Raw genomic sequence first — 11,976 nt, 5'->3', positions numbered from 1 at the left:
CCTTTGTTTTTATTATTTATTTCGTAATCTTTTGCCTGGTAAATGAATTACAATTTTTTTTTTTTTTTTCAAATTTACGTTGGGTAAAATCCTTGAAACGTCCACCAATTAAATATAAAATGATTTCAAGACAAAATTTTCGAGAATAATTATACTTGAAATAATAATAAATATATAAAATGGACGGGGGAAAAAAAAAGGACAAAGCGTACCTAAAATAAATCCGCACAAAAAATTTCGAATCATGATAAAAAAAATTTATAATGTTAATAATAATTATTATTATAGTAATTAAAAAACGCGAAAAGAAGGTAACGTTTTTATATACTCGTAAGTGCCTCCCCTCCCTCCACCCCCCCCCCGTGAAACAACATCTAAGTACGTAATTAAGTCAATGTCAAATTTTAAGATGAGCAAATTTATTTATTTATTTATGAATCATTTATTTATTATATTTCATCACCGATCGTAAATCATTTCAATCAAAAAAAAAAATATTTTTAACATTTACCGTTGAAAGGAATTCAATTTTCTCTATAGCACGACCTTAAAATTGTAAAGAGCGAAATTATTTATTATTATTATTAAAGAAAAAAAAAAAATTAAATGTCGCTAGCCCTAAAATCAGGGTGAACAACCTTACGAAAAAAATTTTTTTTTTTTTTTTTAAATTAATAGGGTGTTATTACACAAACTCGAATTTATGTTATTCTTCGCCATTGCTCACCGACTGAATGATATACCAACTGAAAGCTATTAAAAAATTATTTGCTAAATTTATTATATTAAAATTTCAGGTGATAGAATAGACAGCGTTTGTATAAATTTTAGAAATATGGTTATAGAAGACGCGAATAAAATATTAAGCTACGCATCTCCTTACGATGTACAAATACGATTTGAAAGTGATTCGTATTCAACAAGGCCTTCATTGAAACGAAAACGAGACTCAAATATTGTTTCGACGGTTGATAGAATTCAACATCCGAAATTTATTAGAAGTCAATCGATTTCACATATAAACGAGGTAAAAACAAATGAAATAACATACAACGCTTTTGCTTTTATGATTTATGAAAAAAAAAAAAAAAAACAATCCGGTGCATCTCCATTGAAATTTTAATGTCACGAGTTTTTTTTTTTTTTTTTTTTTTTTTATTGTTCAAGTTTACTAACTGGAATTTTTTTTAAAAATTATAAACAATCTTCGAAATTCTTACGATTGGCCTCGTGATATAAGACCTTTAAAATCAATTTTTAAAATCAAGAGTTTAATATAAATGTCGAATGATAATGAATGCCCCATTTTAAAAGATTATAATAATAAAATAATAATTTTTTTTTGTTTAAATCCTAATCGTTATAATTGTTTTAGATTGGGAAATCTGGCAATAAACGGCTACCGAATCAAGGTGGTTTCATGCAGGAAAAAAACAGAATCAACACTTCGTTAAATAAAAGTCACGAGGGTTCAAATAATTATCCTACGATTAAACTAACGGCATCTGGAAATGATGTAAAAAGAGAACGTCAAAAAGGAGAAAAACAAACTCATTCGAATTTTTCACCTTCGACTGGAAATAAAAAATTCAATTCTACCGAAAGACAAGTTAGTCCGGGATCTACGGGTAGCCCGCAAAGTAAACTTCAAAAATTTGGAATCAAAGTTCTTCCGATGCCCCTAAGTCCCAAAACTGGAGATTCGAAAGAAAAACCTCGAAGTCCTATCGTTTTTGAAAATGAATTAAATGTAGGAAATAATAAAAACGATAAATTAATCAATCATAAACCTCCGAGTGCGCCATCACGAAGTACCTCTCCTTCGGGAGACTCGTTAAAAAATCGACAAAACGGCTTAGATGAATCAGATGGAAGTAGAGAAAATGTCAAAGCTATGCTGGCTAAAGGTTTTCAAAATCTGAAAGATAAAATTAATCAAAATACTCTTGGTAAAAAGAAAAACAAAGATCCTGTTATACCCGATAGGGCCAACAGTCCGGAACCAAGCCACGAGATCAAAGATATCAAAGATATGGATAACAAAAACAAAGTGCTACCAACTTTGAAAAATAATTCTAAAATTTCAACAGAAATTACTTCAGACGCTGAACACCCAGTTCCGAAATTGCGAGGTTCGGCCAATAACAGATTAAAAGAATCTGAAAAAACCATAAAAAACGAATTTTCTGTACCTGAGGAGGTCGCCAGAGCTGGAGATGTTGCACGAAATAATAGGAAATCGTTAAATGACCCAAATAGTGGTAGAAAATCTGTCACTAGCCTAATTTCAGAGCCTGATTCTGAAAATCAATCAATTGAAAATCTAAGCCATAAAAACGAAAACTTTTCAGACGGAGAAGTTTCTTTCGATGGGGATACTTCTAAAACGTTAGAAGAAGCTAAAAGGCCCAAAAGAAGTAAAGGAAAGGCACCGGCTCCTCCCGATCCCGTTAAGGAAGAAAAATCTAATTCTCCGAAAAAAACAAAATGTTTTGATTCTAATGAAATTAATGAAATAAAAAAAGATACTGATCTTGACGTCGAAAAAAATGATAAAAGAAACAGTTTTGATTCTATTAAACCTGATGCAAAAGTCGCCACTTTAAGAGATAAAAATGAAGTAGAAAAGGAATTACACCGCCCGCCTACCTACGATAGTGATTCTGATACCGAACCGAAAAATAATGATGGCGAGGATAAACCGAACAATACAAAAATAGAATTAAACGCCAATCAAGTAACCGTTCACCAGAGTCCATCCGGTGATGTAAATGATGATGATATAAAACCAGGTAGAAAAGCTGCTTCATTAGGTGATTTGTCTAAACTGGATTCTGATCAGCCATTGAGTATTGTTTTGGAAAGAGCAGTTTCTTTAGATTTAGCTGATGGTGTTGTACAAGCAGGTAAAAAACGTAAAGCTCCACTTCCACCATCTGAAGAATTCACGGCTGCTTTTGATGATTTAAGTTATCGTGCTGAACCACAAGTTGAAAATTCTTTGGGTTTGAATACTTTTCAAAGAAGACTTAAAAAGTCGTCAGATTTTGGTACTCTAGAAGATGTTCTTAATGAGGGACCCAAATCTCTTGAGATCGAGATTAACAACCATAGTTCTCCAGTTGACTTAGCAGAAACTCACAATTCTAATATACAAGAATTTTCATCGTGGCTAGCCGAATGCCGAAGACCGAAGTCAAACAATTCAGAAACATCCGAAGAACAATCTCCTTCGAGAAAGAGTACAACTTCTTTAATAAATATTAGTTCTCCTGAAGAATTAAATAAAGAAAACAAAAAAGGAGACAAAACTGAATTTGAATTTCAAAATAATAACGTTAGTTTCAGTGTCAACGGGAAAAATTTTCCAGATTTTGAAATTAAGGAGGAAAAGAGCACTGTCACATCAGGGACTAATTCTAAAACAGTTGTAGTCATTTCTCAGCCGAATTCGTTAGAAAGGACTTTTGCTGAAACAGTTCCATTAAATCCTGCAAAAGATGATGAAAAACAAAATTATTTTTCTCTTGAAAATGAAATAAACAGTCAAAGTCTACCTTATCAGGCTACCGAAAGCAGTACTTTTGACACTTTTATAACAGCTAGCAGTGATTCTAGAATGGAAAATTATACGAAGCCGTCTGAAAACGAGGATGAACCTCCAAAATTACCAACTTCACCCATGCCAGAAATGACAAACTCGAGTACGCTTTCTACTCCTCTATCTTCTAGCCTAACGTACATAACCGAAATTAAAGTTTCAACGTCTTTAAAAGATGGCAACAAAAATAGATCCTCTTCCACGGATGGAACCATGTCTCCAACATTATCTTACAGGAGTCAAATTGATCAATTTGGTCTTGACACTTCTGAATTGAAAACTTCTACGCCTCGGCCTCATAGTCTTAGTTTCATCGATAAGAAGATTCAACAGTTTGATTCAAAGCCAACTCTTGCCAAACCACTTATTAGCCCTATAAAAACCAAACCTCAATTGGGATCATTGGAATCAAATAATGATTCAGTTTTTGAATCTTCTAAAATTCCAATTAAAACAATGAAATCAGAAACTGGACAAAAAGTGTTGGCGACCATACAAAGCTTAGCTGCTAAAGGTGCCACGCCGAGTAAAAGTCCTGAAATCGAGTATGCCAAAAGAGTGGCATCATTATTTTCAGGAAACTCATTAGAAAGAAACAAAGGAGAACAGCATAGACATAAACCGGATTTGATTAAAAACGAAGAAAATCATGTAAACAATTCAGGATTTTTTTTAAAGGAGCCGCCACAAACATCACCGACCAAACCATCTAAAGATTTTGTACCGACACGTAAAGTTCCACCAATGGTACCTCCGAGAAAAATGGAAACTACACTTTCCTCAAAAACGATAACGGTTGACATAGTCCCTAAAAACAAAGATGTCGTCAATTCTGCTCAGATTCCAATTAGAGACCGAGTTATTCCGAATGATGACCAAGAAAGGAATATCGTTACTTTTTCATCGTTTATGCCTAAAACTCAAAACGAAGAATCATCAAATTCGAGTTTGATATCGTTTAAAATAAAATAACGTTAGTTAATTAGTGCAAATATAAAAATGAACAGGTACCTGTCGAATAAGTAGTTATTATTAAATACGTAAACAATTTTTGTGCGGTTTATTTTTGCCATGCTCAAATATTATTAAACGGATAATATATATTTTATTCAGTGCCACAAATATATGTATATAAGAAGAGTCAGTGTTTTAAAATTTAAGAATCCATTATATAAATTAGGTACTTAAATAATTAAAAATTTTTTTTTTAATATATATTTTACACTTAACCGTTTGCCTTAGACTCGAAACGAATGAAAATGCATTAAAATATAGAATCGTAATAAAAATAGTGAATAAATTGATATGAAAGTTTTAACTTTAAAAATTATAAACCCTTCAAAATGAAAATGTTTAAGAAAAAAAAGTATACTAACAACCATAAACCTAACCTTTTTCTTTTCAATGTACACGAAATGAATATATTTTATATAAATTTTCAATTAAAGTTTTTAAAACTTACTTTTTTTGTCCGAATATGTATACATAAACACACTAATTATTCCATTTTGAAGAACGAACGAATCTGTAAATAATAAAATAATATTAATAATGTATCGAAAAAATGCATGATGTCTACATCTGTCATAAATTAAGGTAGCCGCCATTTTTTTGTTTTAATATAATTACAATAAAACAATTGTTTTAACGATTTGTTTTTGTTATTAAAAGAAAAAAAATTATTACTTGAATAAAGTAAAGTTTTCTTCAAAAATACAAAATTACTATCCGGTTTTTTTTATTTCATTTTTTACAATTTCAATTAATTAAAATGTCCCGTGAAAAAAAAATTAACCTGACAGTTAAACGTAATTAAATTTTTTTTTCAAGTGTTGGCAAAACTGAATTAATTAAATTAATATCTTTATTTATGCATTCAATTACCCGAATGAATTTGCACTAAATTAAGGTTGCAAAAATGATAGTGTTGACACCTATCGGAATAATTGTGAAACAATTTTTGATTAATGGCGTCTCTATAAATAAAAATTTAAAATTAACGGTTTTTTTTTATTTTTACATTTAACAAAACTACAAATGGTATTATTACGTAGGTATTTATTTAAATTTAACTATTGTTAATAAAAAAATAATTTTTACGTTTAATAAAAATAATAATTTAACGATCAATAATAAAAAAAAAACAACAAAAATCTTATAAAATCTTTTATTTGTCATGACAAATAATTAATATACAAATATATTTTTATATAAATTTGTATGAGTGTATATATATATGTATATATATATATTTGTACATATTTACGTAAATAAAAACTTTTCAGGTAAAAAATTTAATTGACCCGAAAAAAAAAAAAAATTCAGGTTTCAATAAGATTTTATCAAAAAAAAAAAAAAATATTTAAAAAAAAAAAAAAAATTTAATTTTTGAATCAATTATTATTGAAACTATAATTTTCTTTTCTTTTCTTTTCCTTTTTTTTAAATAATAATAATAGTAAAAAAAAATTAAAATTTTATTAAAAGTTATTAAGATTTACGGCTTATCAATTAATTTTATTTTATCTTGAAGACCTTGAATTTTTCGCAAAACGTTTGCCAATGCCATTGATGGGGTAGGTCGTAATGGATCTTTTTTAATTTTTTGATTACGACCTTGTTGTTGTATTGTAGACTGACTTGAAGAATTTATATTTTTATTTCTTAACGTTTTTATTTTATCTTTTAAAAGCAATAACTACAAAAAAATAAATTATTTAGTTATGATAAAATGATGTTGTTGTTGATGCTTTTGGAAAATTCTTTTAAAATTTTCTCCTACCTCCTGATAAAAATTTAATATATTTTTAAATTCCATTTCTTTTAATGACAATTCTGATTCAATTGAATCAATTTCTGCACTCGCTTCACAAACGTCTAAATTTTTTTGTGTTATCAATCCTTCTAGATTAGAGTACCTCCTGCAATAAAATAAATTCAAAATAAAACAAATTAAATGTCAGAACAATAATAACAATAATAAAAAAATTTTTTCCTACCTATTTAAATTAATTATATCACTTTGAATTTTATTAATTTCAATTTTTCCATTTTCCTGCATACCCAATCCGATTTTTTCTCCCGATGGTATCGTACAAAGTTTTGGCTTTCTATAAGTTATTGTCGAATTATATGAAGAAAAACAATCAGAGGTGAAAGATGTTGTTGACTTGGTATCCGGACTTGCCCAAGTTGTATATTCTCTCAAAACCTTTTGATAATCCACGCAATTTTTAGAAGGATAACAAGTGCATTTCGAACGGGTTTTTTTAAGATTACAATAACCGTCCGGTTGTTCGACGACCCAAACATCTTCGGGACGTTCGATTTTATTTATTTCAATTTCTTCATTGATTTTCGTTTCGCTCCTTTCGTGATGGTAATTAATTTTTTTATTATCATCCGTTTCGGATCTGAGTGCTTGAGTTCTTTTCAATAGTGAACAATTCGAATGATAACCCACGTCACTTGTTACAACCGAAAAAGAATCCTCGATGCATGTTTGTGCAGGACAAACAGATGATGATGTTACTTGACTGTGACTGAAAAATAGTGTATTCACCGTGGGTTCAATTTTGTTCGATATTGATCTTGTTGCTTTCATACCGTTTCTAACGAGGGTTTCCAAAGAAATTGAATGTTTTTTATTTTTAATCAGGGATAAAACTTGCTGTACGTTTAAACCCAAATTAAATGTTTTAGTAGTGGATGAGCAAGGTATAAATGGTATCGGTTGTTTTAAAAATGGTATCAAAGTATTCGGTTTAGATATCAAATTGGATATGTTGCCCAAATGAGAATTCATTTTAGGTTGAAAAGAATTTTTCATTATATTTTCCGAAGGAACGATGGCTTTGCAAGAATTAATACTCGGTTTATTGTTTAAATTGTTAACATTCGAGTTTTTAATCGTCATTCTGAAATTTTCCGAAAAGTTGGGTTCGGATTTGATATTTTTAGAAAAAAAATTTTCTCGGCGTACGCCATTTGATTTAAAATCAATTTTTGATTTTGACATTCTCTGTTGCAAACTTCTAGCACTCTTTGATATAGTTTTCCTCCTCAATAAAGTATTTTTATGATCCATGAAGTCTAATCTACCTTGTCCTTCACTTTTGAAGGTTTTAAAACTTCTTATGCTGTTCGCTTTCAAAGATGTTTTTGATTTTGATGGGTTATTACTAAGTCGGCCAACTTTCGAGTCAAAAACTTCGATAAATCCTCCGAAACCAAATTTTCTTCTTACTCCTTGTGGTAAAGATTTCGATCTTAATTTATACCTTTGTAAAGTTGAAAAACCTCTTTTCATTTGAGGATTTAATTCTTTTTTTCTCGATCTTAAATTTTCAACTGGAACGCTTTTTGTCGATTGTCTTTCGCTCAATTTGAAATCATCCAAACAATCTTTGATTACCGTTTCCGATGGTAAAGATTCTTGTTTTTTAACGGAAACAAAAGATTCAGATTCGCACGTTTTATTTTCGCCATTAACAACCTGTTCACCTTTATTTTCTTTTTTAGGAGTTAAAGCCATTTTAATTTTTGATTCATTTTCTGCCGTTTCATCATCTTTGTTATTGTGATTTTGTAATTTTCTATTGGCTATTGTTATTTCATGATTCATTTCATTTATTTTACTTCGAATTTTTTTATAAAAATATCTATTGACTTTTTCAAATTCATTTTCTGAAGAACTTTCGTCTTCGTTTTCGTGCCTACAATACTTTTTATTCTTTTTCTGCATGATCAAAACAAAAAAAGTTAAATTAAGAAAGATGGCGAGGGGAGGATACATTACAAAACAAAATTAATAGTATTTACCCTAAGATGCATATTTTTGCCCAAACGTTCAGCATTTACCCATTTTTCATAATATTCTTTGTAGTAATTGAGTTTTTGCATTAAATCTCCACATTTTCTTTCGGCAAAATTAACGGTTCTCTCCAATTCTAAAATAAAAATGTCGATGTAAGCACATTTAAACAAAAAAATTTTTTTATGTGCGAGCAAACTATGATAACATAATCAAAGGATTGATCATGTTACTTGAAAAAATTTAACACGTAAGCAAAAAAAGAAAAAAAAAGATTAAACATGCCTTTTATCAATGGAGAAGTTTTTTCCCAACAATTTAATAACATTGCACTGTCACTTTCAGTGTGAGATAGTTCTGTCGGTCCAACACTTAATACCTCCAACATTTTGGGGAAAGATTTTTTTTTTTTTTTTTTCCTTTACGACGCAGTAAATAAAAAGTTTTTTTGTTTTTTTGTTTTTTTTTAAAAGATTCAAAATAAAAAATTTAAAAAACCAGCAAATTTTAGATACCGGCAGCTATTACACCCATACAATTGTTTATTGTTTAGTTTTAAAAGCAGAAGATGATTTATTTGCATTATTTTGTTTTACCATTGAATCACAGTTTTGTAGCAATAACTAAAAAAAAAATGTTTGAATTTTAAATATAACGATTATTATTATTAATAACAATTATCGCGTGTTTCTAGAACTTTCTTTTCTAACGCAATTATTATTTTTTTTTTTCTTAGATGAGAACAGAAAAATTTCACGTGAAAATACATTGCTAAACAAAAAATTCGCGCGAAAGTACTAAAAATACGTTACTCGAATTTCAAATATTTTCGTTTTGTTACTCTATGACAATTCTATTCACAAACAAATTAATTACACGAATTTAACGTACCGTTAATTAAAAAAATGGGTGAATTTGGGTTAAAATTTTTATATTACAATAAAATTTTGCGTTTTACACGATGTAAAAACCTTAAAAATATATAAATATTTATTTTTTCGGCCCGGACGAAATTAAAAATTAATAATTTTGTATAATTTTCAATCCCTAATCAATATGTTTAATTTAATTATTCAACAGTTTAATTTTATTTTGCAAATTTTGAACTTGATTAAATGTTTCTTTCAAAACGACAGAATTATTTTCTTTTTTTTTCTCATTATAATTTTTACGTATGCTCGATGAACAAATAAAATGAGATTTTTCAAATATCGACGTGTGTTGTCCAACGGGTTTTAACGATTTTACTTTACTCTTGAGCTGTAAAAACTTTTAAAAAAAAAAAAAAAATTTTTTTTTTAAAAATTAAACGACACGATATTGATATAATAATAATAATATTAAAATTCAATATTAAAAATTACTAACTCTGTAATACACTCTTAAAAAATTTTGATAGTTTTCAATAACTTCATCAATTTCTTTAACAATTTGTTTTAATTTTGTCGGACTTATAGTTTTGTCATTAATGGCACTTTCTTTCAATCCAGAATAATAACTACAAAATTATATTTATAATAATAATAAATTAATAAAATTACTGTTGATTAATGTGATGACATTTTTTTTTTTTCTTTTAAACAAACCTATACAATTCTGAATATTCATTGACCAATTTTTCCCATTTTGTTCTTACTTTCTTATCTTCCGTGCTTTTTGAATTATCTCCACTTGCTTCAGCCAATAAATTTATATTTGGAATTTCAAAATAATTATTTTTACGACTTTGCGATATCATTATGGTGGTCGCTGTTTTCGATTCTGATTCAATCATGGATTCGTTATCATTCGTGTAGCGTTGGGTGGTTGTTGTTGTTGTTGTTGTAAAACTATCGGAAATTGTTTTTGTATATTTTGAACGACATCTTTTATCGGGAGTCAAATTTACTTTTGTCGGCATCCATATGTTTTTTTCGTCATCGATCAATTTTTTTTGTATTAAATCATCGTTGGTTTTATATTCTTTGGACGTTAAACAACAATTAATTTTATCATCATTTTTCACATCGTCTAAATTCTTATCGACGCCATATTCAATAATTGAACCGATGCTTTCTTTCGGGCTCCATGGATATGTTGTTACAATAAAATTAGAATTCAATTTATTCATTGAGTGATCATTTTTGGATTTGTTTGCATGCTGTGGATTATTATTATTATTTTTCGAAATGATTTTATTATGATTTCTCGACATATTTTGTATTAAACAATTGTTTTTCATCAAATTTGATGAATTAGTTTCATATGATAAAGATAAATTTTTTTTTTTTATTATTTTTTTCTCATTGACAGCTTTAATTAAATTATAACAAATGACATCTATATCGACTTCGTTACTTGTTTTCGTCGAATTATTATTACTAAATTTTATTTTTTGATTTTTTTTTACCTTTGTCGAATGTAACGTTGTAATATTTTTATTATGAACAAATGATTTATTTGATTCGTTTACATTATTTAAAATTTCATTTTTACAAAAAGAATGAGAAGATGTTTTGTTTTTTTTTTCATCTTTTCCATCAGCACACCAAATTCTTTTATTCGATTTATTTTTCGACGGATAATTTTTACGTTTGCATTGATTCGTATTACGTTCTTTGATAATTTTTTTATTATATTTTTTATAAACGAGTCTTGTTTTACCCGGAGACATTATTCCTTTTTTTCTTAAATTTTTTTTCAAAGGTTTAAATTTTTTTTTCGATGCACTTTTATAAAAATTATATTCGCTTTTAGATATTTTAGAATATTCTACGTTTTCCTCCGGCGTTGTTAAAACGGTATCCGATTGTATTACTTTATGTTTGGCGTAAGTTTTTAAAAATGTTTTTTTTAATTTGGGCAAATATTTTTCAATATTTCCAATAGCTTTTTCTCTTAATTTTCGAACGTATTCGTTTGTGTGAAAAAGAATTATTTTATCATCTATACCGATTTTAGAAGAGAGTCCTTTTAATTTTTTATTTATTTTCCATAATTTCTTTTGAAAAACATCATAAAAAATATTAAAATCATTATTTTGTGTATAATTTTTTCCAACCGTCAATTCTGGAACGCTTGAAGTTTCAAGTTTATAATTTTTTAATTCATTCTGTAATTAAAAAAAAAAAAAAAAAAAAAAAAAACAGAACAGAAATATGAACATAAGAATATAAACACTAAAAATTTGTTGTTGTTGTTGTTGTTAATGTAATAAAATTTTAAATAACAAACCACCATTAAAGAAGAATTGGGCGTTGAAGGATTACTATTATTATTATTATTACAATCTTGATGATAATATTGATAATAAATTAATTCTAAAAATAATTTTTTACATTTTTTTTCAACTGAACGTATTGAGTTTTCTAAATCTAAAAGAAAAAGCAGTAAAAATAAAAGTTAATAAAAAACTTTTTATATCATATATAATTATTAAATAAATAAAATTACCTTGAACAATTTCTGGTGTTTTCTCTTGATCCCAATAACCCAAAATAACACCGCAGTCATCATAATCATGGCTTGAATAAATATTAAACTTATCGGTTTTATAAATTTCCTTTGAAATTTTATTCATCAT

At 27.8% G+C, this 11,976-nt stretch overlaps 2 protein-coding genes across 2 annotated transcripts; one reads left to right on the top strand and one right to left on the bottom strand.

Moving 5' to 3' along the window:
- Positions 1 to 835: 835 nt before the first annotated feature.
- On the top strand, positions 836 to 4,573 carry Phum_PHUM436580 (uncharacterized protein; the record flags this gene model as incomplete). The annotated part of the gene is made up of 2 exons (XM_002429462.1): positions 836 to 1,027; positions 1,376 to 4,573. 2 exons carry the CDS (start codon positions 836 to 838, stop codon positions 4,571 to 4,573), a joined length of 3,390 nt encoding a protein of 1,129 aa, XP_002429507.1.
- A 1,525-nt stretch (positions 4,574 to 6,098) lies between these two features.
- Phum_PHUM436570 (uncharacterized protein) lies at positions 6,099 to 11,976 on the bottom strand (the record flags this gene model as incomplete). Its single annotated transcript, XM_002429461.1, has 14 exons — positions 6,099 to 6,299; positions 6,384 to 6,505; positions 6,623 to 8,339; positions 8,423 to 8,612; positions 8,696 to 8,793; positions 9,522 to 9,683; positions 9,783 to 9,912; positions 10,001 to 10,175; positions 10,245 to 10,554; positions 10,867 to 11,009; positions 11,058 to 11,394; positions 11,455 to 11,505; positions 11,628 to 11,767; positions 11,847 to 11,976. 14 exons carry the CDS (start codon positions 11,974 to 11,976, stop codon positions 6,099 to 6,101), a joined length of 3,906 nt encoding a protein of 1,301 aa, XP_002429506.1.

Source organism: Pediculus humanus, genomic scaffold (assembly GCF_000006295.1).
Source record: "Pediculus humanus corporis 1103172108206 genomic scaffold, whole genome shotgun sequence".
In the NCBI taxonomy this organism is placed as follows: Eukaryota; Metazoa; Arthropoda; class Insecta; order Psocodea; family Pediculidae; genus Pediculus; species Pediculus humanus.
This window is presented reverse-complemented; position numbering and strand designations above follow the sequence as displayed.